We start from the raw sequence: 25,098 nt of genomic DNA, 5'->3' as shown, positions 1-25,098 counted from the left end.
TTCATTTAATAAAATATGCCCACAGCTGGGTGACTTCCATTGTTAGGAAAGACTGATGAGTGCAGATTCATCTACTGTACTTGGATCGGTTTGCTAAATGGCAGCTATGAAATCTTTGGTGATCAGTGCACTTCTTAAATGAATTTCTTCACCCTCTTCTGTTGCCCATTTCCATTATCCATTATAAAAAGAGGAATCCTGCACTTTTGAATTGAGGGGCCTGCAAACATACAGCCCTATAGAAAGGAAATGTGTTGTTGTTTATGCTGTAGGCTATGTTCTAGTTTTTGTGTAGAAAATTATGGTCTAAGTTTGGCAAACTAGTGTGATGTGTAATTGGTTTGGGCTGCTTGATAAACTTGGTGACATAGAGATGAACTACAGAACCAGTGTACTTAGGACTAAAACAGGTGTACAGTTGTACCTTGCTTGTCAATTTAATGCATAGTCTGTTCGACTCACAGAACCATTCAAAAGCCAAGTCACGGCTTCCGATAGGCTGCAGGAGCTTCCTGCACTCAATCAGAAGCTGCGGAAGCCGTGTCGGACGTTCAGCTTCCGAAAATCGTTCGAAAACCAGAACACTCACTTGAAAAGAGAATTAGACAAATTCATGGAGATAGCTATCAAAGGCTACTACATGTGATGACTGCTCTGCCTCCACCATTGGTGGCAGTAATTCTGAATACCATTTACTGGAAACTACAGGAGGGGAGAGGAGAGTGCAGTTTGTACTCATGTTTTGGTTGTAGTTTTCTGAATAGGACTAGATGGGTCACTGGCATGGTCCAGCAGGCTCTGGGGTTGCAGCACTCATCTCTCTTTACTGGCCGAGGGAGCTGGCATACAGCTCTGGGGTTGCAGCACTCATCTCTCTTTACTGGCCGAGGGAGCTGGCATACAGCTCTGGGGTTGCAGCACTCATCTCTCTTTACTGGCCGAGGGAGCTGGCATACAGCTCTGGGGTTGGGGCGCTCATCTCGCTTTACTGGCCGAGGGAGCTGGCATACAGCTTCTGGGTCATGTGGCCAGCATGACTAAGCCGCTTCTGGCGAACCAGAGCAGCGCACAGAAACACCGTTTACCTTCCGCCGGAGCGGTATCTACTTGCACTTTGACGTGCTTTCGAACTTCTAGGTTGGCAGGAGCAGGGACCAAGCAACAGGAGCTCACCCCGTTGCGGGTATTCGAACCGCCGACCTTCTGATTTGCAAGCCCTAGGCTCTGTGGTTTAGACCACAGCGCCACCCGCATCCCTGTATATTCTTATGAGTTATAGTAAAAGCCATGGAAACCTTCATGCACTGCCTTTCACATTCAAATATATTAACCAAGTGTATGATGTATCTGCATCTTCAGTGTAGCTGCCGCTGTTTTGTCTTCTAATTTAGTTTATTATCTCCCCTTCACCCACAATGTCCCAGAGTGGGCTACAACAATGCTAAATACAGTCAAACCTCGATTCTCGAACTGTTCCGTTGCCAAACATTTCGGCTCCCGAATGTTGAAAACCCGGAAGTAAATGCTCCGATTTTCAAACATTCCTCGAAAGACGAACATCTGACGTGGCTTCCGATGAGTGCAAGAACCAATCAGAAGCTGCACCTCGGAAGTCGAACTGTCTTCTGGAACAGATTACGTGTGACTTCCGAGGTTTGACAGTAAAGTATTAAAAATGTACAATCAGAAATATAGAGTGGGTCTTGAAAATATATTTTAAAATATAGGTTTTAAAGCCTAAGGTAAAGAGTGCTCTTTCTCTGTCTGTTTCTCTGACTCTCTCTCTGCCAAAAACTGTACAGTGGTACCTCGCAAGACGAATGCCTCGCAAGACCAAAAACTCGCTAGACGAAAGGGTTTTTTGAGCTGCTTCGCAAGACGATTTTCCATATGGGCTTGCTTCGCAAGACGGAAACGTCTTGCAAGTTTGTTTCCTTTTTCTTAACACCGTTAATACAGTTGCGACTTGACTTCGAGGAGCAACTCATAGAACGCGGTGTGGTAGCCTTTTTTGAGGTTTTTAAAGACTTTGGTGATTTTTGAAGCTTTTCCAAAACTTTCCCGACACCGTGCTTCGCAAGACGAAAAAAACCGCAAGACGACAAAACTCGCGGAACGAATTAATTTCGTCTTGCGAGGCACCACTGTATAGTGAAGTTGCCAGATGCACATCTGTGGGGAGGAGTTCCACAGCCTACCTATAGGTACATGCTGGCATGCTAGTTCTACACAAATGTGCCAGTACCCATCATAAGTGCATTTAAGTATGTCCGGGGAAGCATGGAACATTTACATCAGTAAGCATTTGCCTCTTGCTTGTGTCAGATTTGTTTGAGCTGATCCCTAAAGCAGTTTCTGATCTGTTTAACTGGAACTTAAAACCACCCGTTGTTGATGTACCGCCCCTCACCCTAGCACAGGTTAATCTGCCAGAAATGTAATGTTTGAAATGGCCCTCACGTTCCTTTCTTAAACATCTCTTTGGAAATGGGCTCCAGTACCTCTCGCTGTGGGTCTGTGCTTTGAGTACTTGCACTACAGTACTAGACTGCAGAATTCTTTTCAAAAGAATGTTTTCTTTTTTCCTCCCATACATTAGGTATTATGCAAGGGAAGGAGTGGGCATGAAATTTGTGTTCTAAAAACTTCACCTATCTTAATGAGCATATTGAGATGCTCAGGATATGATTGCATATTGTGTTCAGAGAGTGTTTATATGAATGAGGAAGACAGCCAGAGTAGTATCTATCTGGCCCAAATTTGTCTGTGACTTGTACAATATTGACAATTCTATATAGAAGTAAGAAGGTGCTTGATCAGGTCAGTCACCCACCTAGATCAGCATCCTGTTGACACAGGTCCTTGTGGGGAACCTGCAAGCAGAACCAAACAACAAGAGCACTCTCCCCCCCTTACAGTTTTTAGCAACTGAGATTAAAAGGTAAAGGTAAAGGTACCCCTGCCCGAACGGGCCAGTCTTGACAGACTCTGGGGTTTGTGCGCCCATCTCACTCAAGAGGCCGGGGGCCAGCGCTGTCCGGAGACACTTCCGGGTCACGTGGCCAGCGTGACAAAGCTGCATCTGGCGAGCCAGCGCAGCACACGGAACGCCGTTTACCTTCCCGCTGGTAAGCGGTACCTATTTATCTACTTGCACCCGGAGGTGCTTTCGGACTGCTAGGTTGGCAGGCGCTGGGACCGAGCAGCGGGAGCGCACCCCGCCGCGGGGATTCGAACTGCCGACCTTTCGATCGGCAAGCCCTAGGCGCTGAGGCTTTAACCCACAGCGCCACCCGCGTCCCAGCAACTGAGATTACTGTGTGACAAAAGAAACCCACAATTTTTTTGAGACATTCAAAAATATGTGTCTTACATTTTTTTTCTCAATTAATGGAGCCTGAGATTACAACAATTAGCATATGGGGGTCCTCAAACAAAAGAGAGTTTAAAAGGCGGTCCTCTAAACATTATTTCTAGAGCTTTTACGACCAAGTCACTGGTGGCAAAGATTGCTACTGGGTCCAAGCTGGTCTGGGTTCTTAAATTTCTGACACTTTGTAGAAACATTCATCATATCACTTGTCATCTTATATTCTATTTCTGATCTTTAGGGAAGAGTCCTTGCACTTACGTAGCTGAAACAAAAACACTCATGAGCAAGAGAGAGGTGAACCCCTGTGTTTGCAGAAGTAAAATCAGTATTTGGGTTGGGGCTGTGGGGGGCACAAAAGAAGGGCAAAAATATACAGAAATAGCCCAGTGGGATGCTCACTGGGACGTTGACTGTTGGAAGTTGGGTTGAAAGGGGGGGCAGCGGTTACAGAACAAAACGAATTCAAACTGCAGCATTTTGTTGCAGGTCCTTCTGGTAATGTCTAATAATTAATTTTAAAATCCTCTCATTGCTTTTCATCATTTTGCTAAACTGGCCAGTTATTTTTTATATATATCATGAAAATACATGGGGAAACTAAGGAAACCTTTTTCTCTTGTTGTATCAAACAGAAGTGTGAAGTAAAACAAGCTTGCACTTTGCTGAAATTTAAATAGAATTCTTCTTTTATGTGAGTGGTCTTTTGTGTGCATGACCATATGCAGGGCAGAAAAATGTGACTGAAGTTGCGGTATATTTGGGATTTTCATGTTCTGGGTTATTTTTCTCTGTGTTCATTTGTTACATCTTTGGGATTTCCCCTCCAGATTTATTGCAAGACCATGTGCTGCACTTCTTAACATTCAAAACTGTGAACCTCGCACAGCTCAACCCAATGCAATTCTAGAAAAGGTGTTTACATCTATCACTAAGGTGAGTGATGCTTCAAATTTTTGTTTGAATGCAATAGAATGAGTAGTGGTTATAAGAACCATACATTCGACCTTGAGCTCCTTGGAGGCATGGGGGATATAAATATTATTAAATTTTAAAAAATGCTCTTTCTTTCCAGTTCTGTTGTTTTCCAGGGAAAATAAACTTTTCACTACTATAGTGAACATCTAGCTCATGGGTAGGCAAACTAAGGCCCGGAGGCTGGATCCTTCTAAATCGCCTTCTAAATCTTCTAAATCTTCCAACTTCCAATCTGGCCTGCGGATGGTCATCAGCATGTCTTTACATAAGTAGAATGTGTGCTTTTATTTAAAATGCATCTCTGGGTTATTTGTGGGGCATAGGAATTCATTCATTCCCCACCCAAATATAGTCTGGCCCCCCACAAGGTCTGAGGGACAGTGGACCGGCCCCCTGCTGAAAAAGTTTGCTGACCCCTGATCTAGCTACACATAACCATAAAATCTGGCTACATGCGTTCTTTACATTGTTTCGTATGTGTTGCTGTCTACTCCCCACTTCCATTGTGTGTGTTGAGTGCGTACATCTAGTACTCAGACTATAATTCTGTATAAGGTTTGAACAGAAACCAGGCAAGGTACTGTTGAAGATAACTGATCATGTCATTTCCTCCATAGTTCTCAGTTTTTCTCTGAAGAAAATTACTTCTTTTCTTACTGTCACTACTAGGCTAATCTGTTGAGTTATTTTCCTACTGTCTGGGTTTCTCAGAACATTGATGTGTAGACTATAATGGATGCAACCAGTGTTTTCGTTTGCTTTTTAGAAAAAGGGATGTTGATACTCGCCATTAAGTTGTTAGAGAAAGTGTCTCAGTTTTAACATGGGGGGGGGTGCTGGTGGTGCGTACCCCTAGATAAAAGGACTACTGTATTTGCAACAGCATTTAACAGAAGACTAACCTTTAGCAGAACTAGGAATGAAGGGTTGACAATAATTCACCCCCAAAAAACCTTACCTATGCTGAAACAGGCATATTTCCAAGAAACTATGGATTTATTTCTGTTTTATTCTTCACGGGATGGATCCTGGAGGCTGACTTCTTATTTCTGTTGAATGCTTTTAACTCCCTACTGCTGCTTTTAATTTATATCAAATACTCTATTGTAAGAATATCCCTGTCGTGCTCTGTTCACCTTGGCTACTTTTGTTAGCTCTGTCTGCTGATGGATGGCCACACCGACTCGGCCCCAGACACACTGACCAGATGCTTGGAAGCTGTGGCTGGATGGTTTCGTGGGAGCAGATTGAAACTAAATCCTTTGAAGACAGAGGTCCTATGGCTGGGTCGGGATGGCATGGGGATGAGAGACCAACTCCCTTCTCTTGCAGGGGCCCAATTAGTGCAATTGCCTTCTGTTAAGAGTTTGGGTGTAATCCTTGACGCCTCCCTTTCCATGGAGGCGCAGGTTACAGCAACAGCCAAGGCGACATTTTTCCACCTTCGCCACATCAAGCAGTTGGTCCCTTACCTTTCCCGCCCCGACCTGGCCACAGTGATCCATGCGACGGTCACCTCCAGGCTTGACTACTGTAATTCGCTCTATGCGGGGCTGCCCTTGGAGCTGTCCCAGAAACTCCAGCGGGTGCAGAATGCAGCAGCGAGGATCCTCACGGGGTCTCTGCCATGGGAGCATATTGACCCAGTGCTTTTCCAGCTGCACTGGCTCCCGGTGGAGTACAGGGTCAGATTTAAGGTGCTGGTTTTGACCTTTAACGCCCTTCATGGCCTAGGATCCTCGTACCTACGGGACCGCCTCTCCCGGTATGCCCCACGGAGAGCCTCAAAGTCCATAAATAGCAACACCCTAGTGGTCCCGGGAGGAAGTTAGATTAGCTTCAACCAGAGCCAGGGCCTTTTCAACACTGGCTCCGGCCTGGTGGAATGCTCTGCCTCATGAGACCAGGGCCCTGCAGGATCTGATTTCTTTCCGCAGGGCCTGTAAGACAGAGTTGTTCCGCCTGGCCTTTGGCTTGGAGCCAATTTGATTCCCTCCCCCTCTTTCTTTCTTTTTTCTTTTCCTTTCTCCTTCTATGATGAGGCTGCATTTTAATATTTTAACGTTTCAATATTTTAATGTTGTATTTTAATCTTATTTTTAAGTTGTATTCATTCAACTTGTTTTTATTATTGCTTGTTCGCCGCCTTGGCTGGGGAGGGTGGGTTATAAATAAAAATTATTATTATTATTATTATTATTATTATTATTATTATTATTATTGGCAAATGTAGGCGTAGTTTTGAAAGCACTTGAATGGAAAACTAGTTTTGGTGAAACTAGCCTGGCATCAAATCCTGTTTTGCTGCCAGAATTCCAGGTGATGAGTAGGAACTTTCTGCACAGATGCGTGTGGCTGAAGGGAAGAAATCTCCGGTAGTATTGTCATCTTTTTGAAAAAGATAAGGAAAGTACTGCAAGCAGTCAGTAGAATAACCCAAAATGTAAAAATGCAGTGTAATACGCTACTGGTGTGTTAAGCTTACACACTTTGGTTTTGTGTGGGTATGTGTTATTTCTTTGGAATTTGTTTTTCATGGCATCTTGCATCCACACCATTTTATATTATCATATTTGATCTTTATGTACCGTATTTTTTGCACCATAACACTCACTTTTTTCCTCCTAAAAAGTAAGGGGAAATGTCTGTGCGTGTTATGGAGGGAATGCCTACGGGTGGCATGCCTATGGATTTTCCTCCTCTAAAAACTACGTGCGTGTTATGGTCGGGTGCGTGTTATAGAGGGAAAAATACGGTATATTTCTTCTAATAATTTGTTTCTTGAACTGATTATTTAACCAGTGTTACTTTTTCTAGCAAAACGTTGTCGGTACAATTTTGTATAATATGCAGCAGATCGAAGAATAATTGGGCGATAATGGGAAGAGTCTGTTTTGGAAGATAGCTAAGGAGTATGTGTTTGATTACTTTCTAGTTTCCAGATGCAAGAAGATTAGAGGGCTTGTCAAAACAACTAGATTGGGATGTCCGAAAAATCCAGCGCTGGTTTCGTCATCGAAGGAACCAAGATAAACCAAGCACTCATGTGAAATTCTGTGAGAGCATGTAGGTTTGTGTGTAGTTCACCTCTTACAGCTCCAATTGTTTTGTTTTAAAGTTGACATCTCGTGGTCTCTGAAATTTTGAAGAAAGGCATTCTTGTAAAACAGATGGCTATTCAGCAATAGGCATTACTGAAAATTCTTTTAAGGTTATATCCAACTAAATGGTTGCATGGAACGACAACTACAAGTTCAGTTGCAACTGCTCCTTCTTCCCCTTGTGTGCCTTCAGTATCACCCTCAAATCTGCTCTAGAGGGCTAGAGGGAATCCCCAGAGCAGATTTGGGGGATGCATGGGGAAGGACAGAGAAGGGAAGTTCACTTGCACTTGTGGAAGTCTTTCCATGTGTGCAGTGATTTAGCTGGACACAACACTTGTTTTTTTTATTTGTACCAGGAGATTCATTTGGGTGTTTCACCACTATTTGTGTTTCAGTGTGGTAAAATAGCTCTTTCACCTTTAGTTTGGACTGTACAGCAGATAGCTATAATTTTTAATCTTTATGCAAGCTATATTTTATCCTTTGAAGTTATTTTCCATTGCATGCACTTGAATTTTTCCTGGGCCCTCGTTTCTTTTCATTCCCACTTAAATTTATTTTCTTACCCTTTTCTGCATGACCTCTATCACTATAGTATCTGAGCATCTTTGCCTTCCTGCCTGCTACTTCTGTGACTTCTACCTCTCTTCCTCAGTGGCTTCTTCCCCAAGATATTTGCTTTAGGTGAGTGGGAATCTCATTTGACATCTGTCTGTCTTTGGTTTATACTCTAAATTGGAAGCTGCTTAATCGTAAGCCCCATTCCCATGTTACTTGTGAGTAGCGCGTTGCTGTGATGCGATCCTGTCCCTGTTGCAGCATCTCCTCCTCCAAAAGAAGTTTGTCTGAAGTGTCTGCAGTTGTCTGAAGTGAATGCCCAACCTGGAAGAATTATTGGGGGGTCAAGATACATTCAGGAACTCACATTTTGAGGTTTTACCAGACAACCTTAGTGTCCATGCATATGCTTTTTCCTCTTATTGTGGGTCTAGCATAGTTGTGTATATCAAAGTCTCCTACAGATATTTTATAGATCTAAATTATATTATGTTAAGTCTCTAAAACATGTTCGAGTTAATTTTGGATTTTCCCTGGTTGGTGCTTTACAACATCAATATATTTGTACCATATATTTGATTCTTACTTTTTCACTTCCAGGTGGAGGCTTGCATTTTCTATCTGTATATTTACGTATGGACTCAGAATTCTTTGGTTGGTGAGTATGTTGCATAATAATCAATATATATTCGGTGGAATTAAATTAAAAGATCCATTTGGTCCTTGGGGACTTCCTTAACATTCTTATTTGGGTGGTCAGTTATTCCTTCAATTCTATCATGGCAGAACAGGAAAGGTAGCCTTTATATCACTCTTCATCTCAGGAATGCTGCAACTTTCACTTTTTGACTCCAGAACCAGAAAGACCAGTTCATGATTTGTGATGCCTTTTGTTTGTTGTTTCTTGAAAAGGGTGTTGATCCCTGTCTTACAATCTATGGTTGCTTGTATTGAGCAATTTCCCCCTCAATATAAGGGATCCCGTATCTACATGTTCTAGTTGTACAGTTTTCTAGTATCTTTCATTCATTCATTATTACTATTTTTTAATCTAGGCACCCTGGTTTTGGGATACTCGACAATGCTGGTACAACTACCCTTTTCAGGTATGTCGTGTCTTTACTAATAAAAGCTTGTAACAGTGTTAGGTATCATTTCCTGAAGTCGTTCAGCCTTTGACTGATCACTTTCCTCTTGAACCAGTTTGCCACTGGAAGTACTGATATATACCACAAGGTTCCCTCATTTGAAACAGCTTATCTGTCAACTTTGAGGGAAGTAACCTGTGGAACAGCTGTGTCTGTCAAAATAAGCATCCTGTTCTTGCAAATATATTTTCACATGTTAGAGCTTAACTTGGAGTGCTGGTAAATCAAAGGTGACGGATTGCAGTACGTGTGCCTGGTTGTGTTTCAAAGTGAATTTGCAGATATGTCAAGAAAAACGTAATTCTTAGAGCAAATGGGCATATTATGCTTTGCTACACATTCCACTAGCGTGCCTTTCTGTCTGCCTTTTAATGATCTGGTCTGTGTAGGAGATAATGGGCATACTTTACTTAGAATGTGTTTGATGCTTTAGTGCTAAATGTAAGGAATTAGGGAATACAAAATAGCTGGAATGATGCAATAGGGAGAGATTTATAGTGGCAGTTCTCTGTGTGGTGTAGACCTTCTTTTAGTCCTGCAGTCATTATGTAGATACAGTGGTGCCTCGCAAGACGAAAAGAATCCGTTCTGTGATTCTCTTCGTCTAGCGGTTTTTTCGTCTTGCGAAGCAAGCCCATTGACGGATTAGCAGATTAGCGCTATTAGCGGCTTATCTGCTGATCGGATCAGCTGATAAGCGGCTTAGCGGCTTAGAAAAAGGGGGGGAAGGGAAAAAAACCAGCAGGAACTCGCAAGACATTGTCGTCTTGCGAATCAAGCCCATAGGAAATTCGTTTTGCGAAGCACCTCCAAAACGGAAAACTCTTTCGTTTAGCGAGTTTTCCGTCTTGCGAGGCACCACTGTAGATTGAAAACTAGTGAGAAAAACTGTGTGCTGAAAACCATCCAGTTGCTAAATAAACACTCTCTGCATCTGAACTCACCTAAGTTTTTGTCTTGCTGCTGATCTATCAAAAAAGTGCTTTTTTATGGGTTTGAGGCTCCAAACAGTACAGGCTGATTGCTCTCTAGTTTTTTTTGTTTGTTTTTTACATGATACTTGGATGGTAATGCTGAATTCTTCTCTGATCCTCCTCTTTTAAAATTGCTGTGTCTAAGTAACATGTATTTCAAAAGCACACATGGCAAGTAATCTGTGGCCTTTTCTTTGTAGACACCTGCTAAATGGAAGACACACTTTTTAATAGTTAGCTAAAGGCCTGTCAAGTTTTGCAGCCTGGGGAATAGACAGTTCTAGTCTTTTCTCCAACCAATCTACTTGTCTTCCCCCAGTCCTTAGCTTGTTACCCCTCATTGAGATTTTGGGAGTGGGGTATCAGAAATATTGCCCTTTCCCTGAAAGCTAAGAACTATGACCAGGAGAAGGAAGTGTTGCTTTTTCTCATGGGGCATTTTGGTGTGGTCAGGCCACCAGGTTTCAAGTGGTGTGGGAGTTTGTGCTGCCACCCTAATGTTATCCTTAAGTGCAAATGACAGCTGTTCAGTTTATATAAGGGTACAATTGGGTGTGATTTTGGAATACCTGCCATCAGATCTCACTTAAAAAACCACACATAATAGCAGCTCTGGGGGAGGAAGCGGGAAGAACCGAAAGAAGGGAGGATAGGTTTCTTTGTAATTACAATATTGAACACTTAGGTTATCATTTTACAGGATGGAAGGACATAAACACTTACCTGTTTAAGCCAGCAGTGGAGAACCTCTAATTCTCCTGCAGGTCAAATTAGGCTAGAAAGTGGTCCCAGATTGTCCTGCAAAGTTGTTTCCCCTAAACTACACCTACCTGCCCCACACCTGATGTCACATGTGACACCAGTTGCGGACAGGCAAAGATTCAGGTACAAAGGAGCAATAGAGAACGGAAAAGTGTGCTCCCGATTGCTTTTTGGCAAGCAAGCCTTGATGTCAGCTTCAATCAGTCGATTGACAGTGATAGCAAACCCTGCTGAGATGGGCTGCACTTTGGAGCCCCCAGTCAAGGTTGAGCACCCAATCCCTTGCCAAAGCAACGCATGCCTATCAGTTTACAAGCCCTGCAGAGAAACATTCCATTCGCTTGCACTTTTTGAAATAAAATTGCACAGGCAAAGGGATGCTTCACCTGGGGTCATGATGACATCAGGAGATTGATAGGTGAGTGGTCCCAGCTATAAGTCAATTACATCCTTGGGGTTGGAGGACATCAGGATCTGGCTCTCTGGCTGGACTCAATTCCCTATCAGTGGTTTTAAGTATTTAAATTGGAGTGGGGAACCTGTGGCCCTCCAGATGTTGATGGACTACAGCTCCCATCTTCCCTGACCCTTGGGAGCTGATGGGCATTGGAATCCAACAGCATTTGGATGGCCACAGGTTAACCATTCCTGCTCTTAATGCATATGTTGCATGCTGTTTCTAAACAAGACTTTCTTTCTGTTTTTCAGCCCCTATCATCCAGCCTCTACTACTATTATTTTGTGCAACTGGCCTTCTACTGGTCTCTTATGTTTTCACAGTTTATAGATGTGAAGCGAAAGGTAATTAACTAGCTGTTTCCAGGAGCCTTAAACAATCCCATTGACCTTTCGGAATGAGGGGAAGAATCATTCAGTACCAAGTAATAGAATGACTGATTTGTATCTTATAATAAAACCTACTTTGATTAGAAGACTTCCATCAAATGCAAACCTGTGATGAGTGAAGTACGTGTGTGTGTGAATGTATTATGATGACTCATGTGAGACTGGTTGAGCCTTTTATCCTTTTCTAGGAGGGAGGAACTAAGGAATCCTATGTGTGGTTTTCTAGATTTCCTAGCTTGTTTTTTTGAGCTATTCTGAAAGCATGGGTTTAGAACAAAAACAAACAGGTGCCCTCAGCTGGAAAATGCATATTGAGGCTGTGCTGACCCGCATCTGAAGGGCACTGCTGAACGTTGCCCTACATGGTGTTGTAGTCGGGTCCAATGTGAATCTGGTACAAATGTGCATTTAGATATGTGACATTGGACTGTCCAGGCAAATAAATGTCACTAGTTTCATGGGTTTATATCCTTTCCTCTTTCCCCCTGCTCCACAATGTTGCTTTACCTAGGCATGCTATTAATCCTGTTTGTGTTTTAGGTTCCTTAAACCTGAATTTCAACTTGTTTTCATGCCAGTATCTCTAGATTTCTCTGCTTAGATAGTGTTCAATGGAGAAATGCTCAGTAAGTTGTGATTTAGATGCTTTCCCAATTTGATTATGGAAGGAATTTAACATTTCCCATTTGATTGTTGAAAGCAGTAGCATCCTTAAGGCATATGTTCAAAGGAGCTTACAGAGAGAGAAAATTAAAACTAATAATAAAAATTTAATTTTAAAGCTTTTTTTTATAAAAATATATATATAGATCAGCTAGTCGAAAACATCCTTCCATGAGAAATCCAATTTACAAAAAGTGGTCTTGTGTTTCCTGAATAAGGTTCTGTGAATACAGTGAGCAAACTGGAATTCAAGAGTATGAAAGAAAAGTATGGAATCCCAAAGCCACAGACATTGTATTGCATTTCTGTAAGAAACAGACATCCTTGGGGTGACAGATAAAAATCAGTTGCATTAACATGTACGTATAGCAGAGCACAAGGCACAAACAGGAGTTGAATAGTTGTGTTATAGTAGCTATAAGGATAAATATTTCAGACCTGGGAACTCTTTTGTAAAGCTGTTGATGTGTCCTGGAGTGATCATGATAATGTACCCCCATCATTTCAAAACAAAGGAACTGGGCTAATGTTTCTAGAACTTGAAGGATAGTAGAGGACAACTAGGAAAATAAATAGAAAATATTGGATTAAGATTATCTTAAATCCAATTACCACTGTCATCAGTTGTCTGGGCCTAGGATGTTGTGCATTTGTCTTCTCAGTTACTGCTCATATTTTGGCTGCAAACATTTTTGGCATTCTGTATAAATGGGCCATATTCAACAAACAGGAGCTGATGAATTTAGTTTTGAGATATTTTGTGGGTTGCAGAGGTACTGCCCAGTTACAGTGAATAGTTTCTAAATGCAGTTACCAGTAAAAGGAGTTGTTTTAATCGCTGCTGCCATTATTTGCTTTCTGCAAACCACTGGAAACAGATGCACCTAGAACTCTCTCAATACATTGTTGGAGAATGGGTGCTTTCCCAGAATGTCTTCTGTGTATGCATTCATGGGGAACAAGGCAACTGATTTGGCATTTTCATTATTTTTCTCTCGGACAATCATGTGAGCAGAAACCACCAGAAATTTAATGTCTCGATTGTGAGTTCTCCCTGAAATGTTTTGTGGCTGACCACTTTCACTACTGTTTTATTGTTGTTAGCCGCCCTGAGCCCAGCTTCGGCTGGGGAGGGCGGGATATAAATAAAATTTATTATTATTATTATTATTAAAACATTTTCATCTATATGCCTCAGTAAGAATTGCTCCAAAAATATTTGTATGGAGGCAAATGTTTTACACTAGCTAATCTTCCCTTTTTTTGTGTCACTGTAACTGGAGTTAATCTCCAGTTAAATTATTATTATTATAATTATAATCTCTTTCCTTCAGCTGACTGTTGAGATCCCTAGGAGAGGGAGATGTGTGTACTTCAGTTTACTCAGGCAGCCCTAGCAGAATCCTACCTAGTAACTCGTTGAAGAGTTAGTGAGTACACCTGTTAGTATTTTGTTGGCCTGTTAGTAGAATTACATGAGAAGCTTGAAAAAGAGGCAGTTTGAGTATTGTTGAATGCAGTTGTTGTTTTTATATATGCTTCCTAAACCTTGAGTCCCTGACCCAAGTCCCAAGGTACTTATTTATTCTGTGAACTGCCTTGGGACCTCCGGGCATCAGGCAGTATATAAATTCAATCAATCAATCAATCAATCAATAAAATAAATACTCTAAGGTTGCTGTAGCATTGACTTTTCAGCAGTCTACATCGTATATTTTGCAAGGATTGTGAGTAAACTGTTTTCACTGAAGGAGTGCCCAGCATTGGCTGCTTATCATGAGGCTTGGTTCCTAGAATAGGCTACCCAATCTGTACAGATTCTACACCCAGAATGGGAGGTTGCTGAAAGAAAAATAAAAAAGTCTATTGTCTTACTCTGGCACCAGTGATTTTCTCCCAAAGCAATACCTTTACTGATAACATTTCAGATTACAAAAAACCCTAATTTTATCTTATTCAAACTGACTACATTGAGAGACACTCCTATATAGCAAATAACCCTGTTCTGCAATGTCCCTCAGATCAGCCTCCATACCTGAGGACTGGAAAGCAGCCAAAGTAGCACAATAATTTTTTTTTTTTTTTAAAGGGTTCCAGCAGGGATCCTGAAAATTACAGGCTGGTTAGCTTATAGAACAAGGGAAAATATATAGAACAAGGGAAAGTCTTGTCTCACAAACCTATTGGAATTCTTTGAGAATGTCAATAAGCATATACAGTCGTACCTTGGTTCTTGAATTTAATCGTTCCAGAAGTCCATTCAACTCCTGGAACCATTCGAAAACCAAGGCATGGCTTTTGATTGGCTGCAGGAGCTTCCTGCACTCAAATTGGAAGCCGTGGAAGCTGTGTCAGACGTTTGGCTTCTGAAAATCGTTTGAAAATTGGAACAACCACTTCCGGTTTTCAGTTGTTCAGGAACCAAAACGTTCGGCAACTTAGTTGTTCAACATCCAAGGTACGACTAGATAACAGTGATCCAGTTGGCTTGGACTTCCAAAATACAGTGGTACCTCGGGTTACAGATGCTTCAGGTTACATACGCTTCAGGTTACAGACTCCACTAACCCAGAAATAGTACCTCGGGTTAAGAACTTTGCTTCAGAATGAGAACAGAAATTGTGCCGTGGCGGTGTGGCAACAGCAGGAGGCCCCATTAGCTAAAGTGGTGTCTCAGGTTAAGAACAGTTTTAGGTTAAGAACGGACCTCCGGAACAAATTAAGTTCTTAACCAGAGGTACCACTGTACTTTTGACTAAGTACCTCACCAAAGACTCCTGAGAAAGCTTAGTAGTCAAGGAATAAGAGAGATCCTCTTTCAGATCAAGAATTGGTTAAGATGCCAGAAGCTAAGTGTAGGAATAAACAGACAGTTCTCCAAACAGAGAGAAGTAGTGGGGGTTTTGTCTTTTGACTTGCTAATAAATGATTTGGAGTTAAGAGTGAGCAGTGAGGGGGCCAAATTTGCTGATGATGCTAAATTGTCCAGGGTTGTTAAAACAGAAATAGATTGTGAAGAGCTCCAAATTGGCCTCTCCAAACTGAGTAAATGGGCAGTGAAAAGGCAAATGCAATTCACTGTAAACAAGTGTAAAATGATGCAAAACATAATAATCTTAACTTTACGTACATTCTCCCAGGGTCTGAACTGTATGTGACAGACCAGGAACAAGAGTAGATAACTTGATGAAGATGTTGGCCAAGGTGCAAATCCCATGTTGTCATTGCTGTTGAGGAACCTTCTCACTTGGAAGAAAAGGTTTTCAATAACACTAATGGCACACCAGTTTGATTTGTGATGAAGTGATGGCTGTACACATTTCTAGACCGCTGTTCTATAATAAATCATTGTGATCTTGAAAGCAGCTCAGAAAGAAGTTCGTAGGTGCTAAACTAAATATTTCCCAATCTGTATTATGTCGTGTTCCTTGCACTCCATAGTGATATCATGCTGGTACTTGTTTTTTCAGGATTTCCTGGTCATGTTTATTCATCACTTGTCATCAGTTGCACTCCTTAGCTTCTCCTATATGAACAACATGGTGCGGGTAGGAAGTTTGGTTTTGTTGGTTCATGATACAGCAGATGGCTTCCTAGAAGTAAGTACCTCACACAGTTCTATCGAGTTTTTACCACTGTATTCAAATGGCTTATTTGTGTTAGATGCTTTTAATTTTTTTCCAGAAATCCATTTGCATACAACGGAACAAAGTAATAACCATTTCTTAAACCATTTCTTAAATGATGGGATTATTGCATTGAAGTCTGGAGGAGTTTTCTTAGAGCTTCTCCCTTTTCCCCCCCAGGTAGCAAAAATTGCCAACTATGCCAAATACCAGCGAGTCTGTGATGCCACCTTTGTACTGTTTTGTGTGGTGTTCATTGTTACTCGTTTGGGGATTTATCCTTTCTGGTAAGTATTTACTGGGATTGAGGTGGGGGAGAGCAAGTCAAGGGATAACATTATGGGTTCATTGTGCCAAGAGTCTGGTACAGACGATTAAACAGCTGTAGCACACAGGTAACCTCTGTAACAGGACCCCTTCACAGATGTGTGATAAGAAGCATATCCCCTGAAGGACTTGATTGATTTTGGGGCTCAGGAAGCAAAAGGGCCTGGCAGAATGTGTGAGGAGGCATCAGGAGCTCCAAGTTTGGGTTGTGTTGTGTCAATATTTTATTTACAATGGCAAAATACTTACGGCGGGCCCCGAGTTGGGTTTTGATCTCTTCAGGTTGCGCAGTGCCATTGCAGCTTGTGTTTGAGAGGCAGGATATGGAATGTGGTCCCTGGTCTCCATTCAGTCATAATGCCAGAGGTCCTCTCCCCCTGTTGCAGAAGGGGCCAGTTTGAATCGGTGGAGATTGTTGAACAGTTCCTCTTGATACTTTGTGCATTACTTGCGTGGATACAGAGGTATTGGAAGGGAACCCATTGAGTATCGCTTGTTATACTGTGTGGCTCCTGCTAGCCACTCGGAAAAGGTGCCCTGCTTCAACTTTATATCTGTGTAGGCCCTTGCAAGATTTAGAACTTGGATTGTCCAGATTTCTGGATGACACAGGGAGCCTACACAGGTAGAAAGCGCTCTTCAGGAGTTACTGTTGACGCATGAGAATCCAGGAGGAATCCTGCAACCCAGGATTGCTCCTTTGTGCTGAGTGATTTGGGAAGAGGAATTAGGCTGCCCAGCACATCTGCATTTGAGGTGTGATCGACAGATGTCCCTCTGAGCCAACTCATGCCAACTTTCTATCCTAGTTATCATTTTCAGCTATGGCAGTAAAGTACTCCCTCAACTGAGAAGAGATTTCAGAGTAATAAATGACTTGAAATGTCTTCTTGCACTGGTGCATTGGTCTGTGCAAGCAAACAAATCTTCTTACTACTGGCCCCACTGATTGTGATTACGCCATGGCAGCCTGTACGTATTGTTGCTATATCACTCAGCAAGCCCTTGGCGTGTGGTAGGGAGCCAGTGAATCTTTAATGCTGTTTCCATTGGTCTTATTGTAATCCCCCTGTTTCCCGGGTATGCCTGCTTATCTCAGATTGCAATGGGAAGTGACTTTGCTGTCTCAGTGGTTGCATACTGTGTAATGCCATACTGCACTCATCAAATAGCATGCGGTGGCTCATGTAGAAACTGTTTTTCCCTTTAGAGGTGGGAAGGTCCCTCCTCAGGGAGCGCAAAGGCAGGTTTGACTAATGAAGACCTGCGGGAGGAGAGTTTCAGGCTCTCTTGAGTTCTATCAACCAGAGGCCTCAGATTTCATTGGCTTTCTCCCTTTTTAAAGTCCTTAATAGATCTGATATTTTCCTGCTGCAGCAAGGTGCAGTGGGGTAAATCACACATTTTCTGTCAGTGTAAGGCTTCCTAAATCCATTAAACATGTAAAACCAACAGACCTTTATATTTTTTTCTGGAAATAGATGAATTGCTAAGCATTTCAGCTCCTGACTCAATCAAAGCATTAACAAAAACTGAATGGAGAAGAAACCTGTGCCTCTGAGATGTCCGCTCATATACTGAGATGTCTTAAGACTAGAAGCATTAACATTACGTAAAGGAATTTTTTTATGGGGCAGATGTTTTTGTAGTCGAGTCAGCTTGGTTTCTATCTAGAAGCTGGGAGTTGTGAAAGATAAGCAAAATGCCAATATAACAACTCACTTCTTTGTCTTGCAGGTTACTGAACACAACCTTGTTTGAAAGCAAGGAAATAATTGGCCCTTACCCATCATGGTGGCTATTTAATGGGCTTCTTCTAATTTTGCAAGTTCTAAATGTCATCTGGTCCTATTTCATCATTCGCATTGCCTACAAGGCCCTAGCACGTGGGAAGGTATGAATTCCAACTTGCTTAAGCACTGGGACCTCCCAGATACTTGCTTCCTTTTTTGCATATTTCACAAACACCTGTGGCTTTGAAGAAGGCGGACTGCTGCCTGAGATAACAACTTTTTACTTCGATATTTTAACTTACATGTTAAGTAGCTGCTAGAATGAGAAGAGTATTTGTCTCTCTTCACACCACTCTACCTCCTCTCATTGCACACACAAACACACCAGCCATTGCTCTTGATCCTTCTCTAGACTGCGCATATTTATCCAGACCACCCAAGTAGTTCTCTCACATTGATGAATGTTACGCACTTGTAAAGGTGCAATTGCAGAGTGAATCGCAATTTTGCTCAGAATTCCCTGATGAGCTGTACTTCACGTTACATATCAAATGCTCCCCACCAGACAACATCAGAGGCTTAGGTTTGACTGAAGTAGGAAATGCTGCCCCAGCAGATCTGGTTGGCCACTATGAAAACTAGATGGACCTTTTGTCAGATCCAGCAAGGCTGCTCTTAACATTTTTTTGCACTCTGAATTCTGGTACCAACATTTTATTGCTGCCAGATAAACCTGGCCTACCTAACAGTGCTAGGGGTAAACAACTGCTAAAAAATACAAGTATGCACCAAGAAAAGCTTGAAACAGCACCATGTAAAATCTGTCCATATAAACAATAATGCACAAAGTGTGCACAATATGTTTTAATAGGCATCAGGGAGTGGCACAAAGCTAGGCAGAGCCTATACAAACTGGAATAATGCTTGGCATTCTTAGCTCTCCCTTCTTGGATTCCCACACACTTTCAAATCTGTCTTCTCAATCCTAAGCACTTTTTAAAGATGTAAATTGTAAAAACAGATATTGAGTTGCTGGATTCTGTATTATCACATACCAACCCTTGTTAGTGGACATAGGAACACTGCACTGAAAGGCTGGAGGGCTCTGGGTTTTTTGTTTTAAAATGCAGTGGCATAGAAGGAATTTTCTGAAATGAGAATTGATGCTGCACCGATGCAGATCATACTGATCATAACACAGGAGGTTTGCCTATCATTTGTGCATATTGCTCTCCAGTGTAACATTCTGGAGCATTTCTCCGTATATTCCACTTCACTTTTCTAGTTACTAAAAATGGGGATATTTAATTCCAGGAGCTGATCAGTGTGTCAAATACACCCAGCAGAAGGAAAGGTGATATTGAAAGGCCGAAAGGGCCTTGCTGCTACACTCCTCTTTGCTTTGTAGCAGTGAGTGCTCCAGGCCCTTACCTGCAGTGTTGCTGAGCATAGGTGCTAGAACTGACTCTTAGAAGCCGCTCCTTTAAGAAGCATTGGAAGCCACTACATTGCCAGAACTTAGCTTGCCTTCACTTTTTTTCTGAGGAGGACATTGGCATGAAGGAGGACAGGTAGCTAAGTTTATTGAGACCTCTGGCTCTCAAAGTAGGGCTTGTGTTTAGCCTGCTATTGTGTCTGCAGGGCTTTGTGGGAGGAGGAGAGGCTATAGTTTTATGTAGGAAAGAAGTGAAAACTACTTGTTCTTGTGAAAGTGGCCATGGAAGCAGATTTGCAAAAGAGAGAGAGATAATTTATCTGAACAATTCAGATTCAGAATCTTAGCTAAATACTATATATTTTCAGAAATAAACAGTTCTATAGTATTGGGCATTTGCTTTCCTGTAGAGCATTTTAATGATGCCTGAGTACTTTGCTTTCTGCATATTCAAATAACCCCAATTTCTTCTCTGCCTTGCAGCTTAGCTACTGCGTCTTTTCTTTTCCTGTGTTTGTATCTTAATTACATATATATTTGTGGATTGAATCTAGATGTGCCATGAGTAGAGCTGGGGAGCAAACAAGCCGGGTTGAGGGGAGCCTTCCAGAATTACTTGGGAAGTAGTGCTGAAGAATGCTGGGAAAGGGGAGATTCAGTAAAATTTGCCCATTCCACTTTTCTTTAAACAGGATCTTCAGCTGGATCTCAGTCCCTTCCATGAACGGAAGGGGAAGTCTGATCTCACCCATGTTTGTTTCGTTCATTTATCTGCTGAGTGGCTATAGCTGATTTTCAAGCTGGGGTGTCTTGCAGGAGACCTGCATCTCTCCTCTCCTTGCTTTTCTCTCCTGATCAGGTGACCTAGTCAGGGAAGGACTCTCCTCTGTCTTCTTCATTCTCTCTCACTCCTTTCTCTGTGCCAGACTGAAGCTGGATCTCTTCCTCTTCTTGTATGTAAGTGCAATCTGCTATTGTGGCCGGTAGAGGGGAGCGGGGGGACTACCTGTGTCTAAAACGAGACTGAACACTGTTTAGCCTCAAACCAGCTGTGCTTTGCAGGTTTCTTTCAAACAGTTGTTAGTTAATCTGAAAACTGCTCACAAGAAAGTCAGGTCTCTGATATTGACGTAGGTGGCTATAATCTTTGTGTACGACCTTCATCTGTGGACCTTCAGCTCTGTGGTTCATCTTGCTAGTATTTTTTTTCAAGTAAATCTTCCTTTCTTTGGAAAGGAAAATATAGCATAGAAAATTAAGAATGTCAGAATGTATCAGGCAATGAATATTTGCTCTAAAAACACATACTTTTTTTTTAAAAAAAAGGACTGAATAAAACAGCATGTAAAATTTGAAAACCTAGTTCAGTTCATTTGTTGCAAACAAATGAGATTGTTTGTTTCTCTCTGAAATGTTATGAAAATGGCATTGGTAGGTTTTATATATTTTGTGGTTTTATATTTTGATTTTGTTCCATGAACCACCCTGAGACCTCCGGGTATAGGCAGTACAGTGGTGCCTCACAAGACGAAAAGAATCCGTTCTGTGATTCTCTTCATCTAGCAGTTTTTTCGTCTTGCGAAGCAAGCCCATTGAAGGATTAGCGGATTAGCGCTATTAGTGGCTTTTAGCGGCTTATCTGCTGATCGGATCAGCTGATAAGCGGCTTAGCGGCTTAGAAAAAGGGGGGGAGGGGAAAAAACCAGCAGGAACTTGCGAAGCAAGCCCATAGGAAATTCGTTTTGTGAAGCACCTCCAAAACGGAAAACTCTAGCGAGTTTTCCGTCTTGCGAGGCATTCGTCTTGCGGGGCACCACTGTATATTATTATGAATAATATTATAATTATTAGCCTCAGCGCCTAGGGCTTGCCGATCGAAAGGTCGGCGGTTCGAATCCCCGCGGCGGGGTGCGCTCCCGCTGCTCGGTCCCAGCGCCTGCCCACCTAGCAGTTCGAAAGCACCCCCGGGGGCAAGTAGATAAATAGGTACCGCTTACCAGCGGGAAGGTAAACGGCGTTCCGTGTGCGGCTCTGGCTCACCAGAGCAGCGTTGTCACGCTGGCCACGTGACCCGGAAGTGTCTTCGGACAGCGCTGGCCCCCGGCCAATAGATGTGAGATGGGCGCACAAACCCCAGAGTCTGTCAAGACTGGCCCGTTCGGGCAGGGGTACCTTTACCTTTACCTTAATAATAACAATAATAGATAGGTAGGTTGGGAAAGTGTTGCATAAGGCCTGAGCAACCACCAAGAAAATCTCTGCTTGTCCCTACTGTGGATGCTGATGGAATTTAGCATCATGAAGCCAGACTTCATGAAAACCTACATGGTCAGGCCTTATGGATCCAGGTCATTTACAGTTTTCAGAGTTAAAATCAGCACCATTTATAAGTGGATATACCTTGGAGATTGGGATATGGAGACTTAAAAGCCTGCCACATAGTATTCCTAGTCTTCACTTGAGGAAAACCATTGCCACAAATGGTTATAAAATATAACACAATTTTTGTTAATTATTCTTGCCTCCCATTTATATTATCATCTTAAAAGCATTTGGTAGATATCAGGCAATATATATTTGCAGCTCTTGAGAAGGCACCTACAGTTGACCCTGTCAATCATTAACTTTTCATTGGTAGGTGCGCTGCCATCTTTTCCATAGGGCTGTTCAAAGTCCATATGCCTAACTGTAATCAAGGGTGTGGATAGCTTGAGCACACCTAGTGCGCATTAGGCGCACGGGTAAAAATCCTGAGTGTTATGTAAATCAGTGCTATTGGTTGCAGGCTCACAAGTGGAGGGCCTACCCTTGACAGCTGCTACAGCAGAGATAGAATAATCTGTATATAACTATGATGTGAGCATTTCAGCCTTGTTTGCAGCAATGCCCGGTGCCTTTACTGTTCAGTAGTAATCTATTGCCACCTTGTGGCAAGTCATGTAAACAATAAATACGAAATGGACTGTGAACTTTATAGGACCTGGGTGCCAGTCTGCATGAGGATTTTTTCCCTGATGCGCATGGGTTCTAAAACACTTGCCGCATGATGCACTAGTTAATCTGTACCCTTCCTGCAGTTTCTTCCTGTTGGTTCTGTGTGTTTTCAGAGCTGTTCTGTTACGGGTGGTGGTGGTCCTTCTCTCTGTGTGCTAGTGCTTGTGGTGTGTTGTAGCATCACACTATAATATTTTCAGTGGGAGTGTCTTAAAACCTTAAAAACATTTTCCACCCCCCCAGCTTTTACACCTCACCTTTATCTTAACCTTTGGTTGGCCCATTTTCGTGTACATTCCTGCATTTCACAGCCATTAGCAAGCAATAGAGAAGGCAGCCCTTTGTCATAGTGTAGCCGTGAGAAACACACACACACACACACACACACACACACACACACACTTTCTACAATAAATGAAGCTTTGTAAATTAGTACTTTATTTCCCTCCCCCACTTTAGCTCCCTGAATGTTCACCTGCACTATTGTGCCAGTGCCTACAAGGTTAAAAATAAAAAGTCACATGAGGCCCCCACCACCAGCCACTAATAAGCTACTTCCCACTGTAATCAGTGGCATGGGATTACTTTTAGAGGAAGAAGTGCACAGTGCCACAATGTGCTGCCACCACTATGTCTCAAGGACCGCATCTCCCCATAGAAATCGCCCCAGACCTCTGCGTTCATCATCTGAAGCCCTTCTTCATGTGCCTTTTCCACGTGAGGTCTGGAGGGTGGCAACATGAGAACGGGCCTTTTTTATAGTGACTCCCTGTTTGAGGAATGCTCTCCCCAGGGAGGTTCACCTGGCACTTTCATTATATATATTTTTAGGCACAAGGCGAAAACGTTTCTCTTTGGCTGATTAATATTCTACAGCCTTTTAAATGTGTCTGTGGGAAGGGGGAGTTATCATTTTGCTGTTTTTCTTTTAACTATTCACATGTGTTTTGATCTTGTGTGAACCACCCTGAGATCTTGTGATGAAGGCCGAAATGTAATAATAATGACAATAACAATAACAATAATAATAATGTTCCAACAGTGAAAAGCTGTCTAGGGCAGATTTTTGCTAGTGTAAGTGTATGCAAGCTTTTGAGTGTTACATAATTCTTTTTTTATATAAAGTCTGCGTGCGTAATATAGCAGGAGTGGGTTCAAGAAATATTATTGTACCTGTTTTGCATGGCATCACGTCACCCAGGAACCACTTACTGAAATACGTTCTTGTCTCTATTATAAATACGTGTGTGTGTATTAAGTTATGAATATATAAAGAATAAACTTATGTAGACCACAATCACAATTTAGCCTGGACCACAGGTTGAATGCAGCTCTCCAGTTGTCTCTTCACCTCCCAGGACTCTCTGGGGCTCACATCTCTCCCCCCCCCCAGCTCCCCCCCCTCTACTGGGCCTGCTCAGTGCCTGCCTTCCTCAGGTGGTTTTGCATGGCCGGAATGTACCCTTGAACTGTTATAATGTCTCTTGCTGGCATGCCTTGATGTGTGTAAACCTCTAGCCACAGTGAGGCTGGAAGTAGCTTCCTGTACAGAAGGTAAGAGTGGGATCTGTTGTGCTTTTGCTTCTGGTCCCACCTACCACTGCCATGTGGCCCGTGGCTGAATTCCCCATCCCTGTCATTGAGGGAAAGTCTGACCTCTTCACCACTTGTCTGGTGTTTTTGTTTTAATATATCCTTACCTGGTTAATTACTACGCCTGATGGCCAAATTAGACTTGGGCTAATTCTGGTCATGTGAAAAGTGCACTTGTAGTACTTACATTTCAGGAGATATTCCTCTTGTGTTCCTGGGCTATCCTTGAAAGAATGGTATTCTCTGTTTAAATTGTTATCCATTAGAATGAGCAATGTTTGTAAGGCTATGTGGCCTTTTTCCTTGAAGGGCTGAGATGCATTCTGTTTGTAGGGTGAACCTCTTCCCATCAGCTTTATGATGTTCCCTTGTAGCTCAGGTGTGTTTAGTGACCAAGCAGTCAAATTTCCTGCCCTGGGAGATCCATCTGGCTTCCTCTTTAATGTCATTTTGCTATTTCCTTTAAATATTTTGCATACATTTTATAATATCCTTGATATATTTTCATTCTGGCACCTGGTTAGTTATTTTTCTGAATGAAGTTACTATTTTATTTGCTTTAAAATTTAGATTCTTGGCTCTTTGAACGCTTTTCAGAAATTGGAAGACAGAGAAGCAAATCATTTATTTTTTAAAAAATTCTGCGAAGAATGGAAATGCATTAGAAATAATATATTCCATTTCCTCCCCCGCAATGTTTTGAGGTTCAAAAGTAGCAGCCACAACTCCTGCAAAAAAGCATTTCTGATCTTCGTTTAAATCTGCCCTTCCAAAGGAAGCTTTCACATAAATTTCCTTATTTTTGTGGCTATGTAGAAAAACTGAGGATACCTGCCTCTTTGTTTTCTGTACTCTGTTCTTTCCTGGTTGTTCTTCGCAAACTTCACAACTAAATTTGAAAACTATACCATCTAAACAACTAATAGCTAAGTATAGTATGGTGAATGCTACACTGAGTGCTTAACTGATTTTCAAATTAGACTTACT

General features: G+C 42.1%; 1 protein-coding gene across 1 annotated transcript in view; it reads left to right on the top strand.

Moving 5' to 3' along the window:
- CERS5 (ceramide synthase 5) overlaps nt 1-25,098 on the top strand; it is a 37,479-nt gene that overhangs the window by 11,121 nt on the left and 1,260 nt on the right. The window contains exons 2-9 of the mRNA XM_082212706.1: nt 4,201-4,306; nt 7,284-7,414; nt 8,611-8,668; nt 9,066-9,116; nt 11,603-11,695; nt 15,874-16,002; nt 16,210-16,316; nt 18,094-18,250. Of these exons, the coding sequence (XP_082068832.1) occupies nt 4,201-4,306; nt 7,284-7,414; nt 8,611-8,668; nt 9,066-9,116; nt 11,603-11,695; nt 15,874-16,002; nt 16,210-16,316; nt 18,094-18,250 (832 nt within the window). The remainder of the gene's footprint in view (nt 1-4,200; nt 4,307-7,283; nt 7,415-8,610; nt 8,669-9,065; nt 9,117-11,602; nt 11,696-15,873; nt 16,003-16,209; nt 16,317-18,093; nt 18,251-25,098) is intronic.

Source organism: Podarcis vaucheri (assembly GCF_965113315.1).
Source record: "Podarcis vaucheri genome assembly, chromosome: 2".
In the NCBI taxonomy this organism is placed as follows: domain Eukaryota; kingdom Metazoa; phylum Chordata; class Lepidosauria; order Squamata; family Lacertidae; genus Podarcis; species Podarcis vaucheri.
This window is presented reverse-complemented; position numbering and strand designations above follow the sequence as displayed.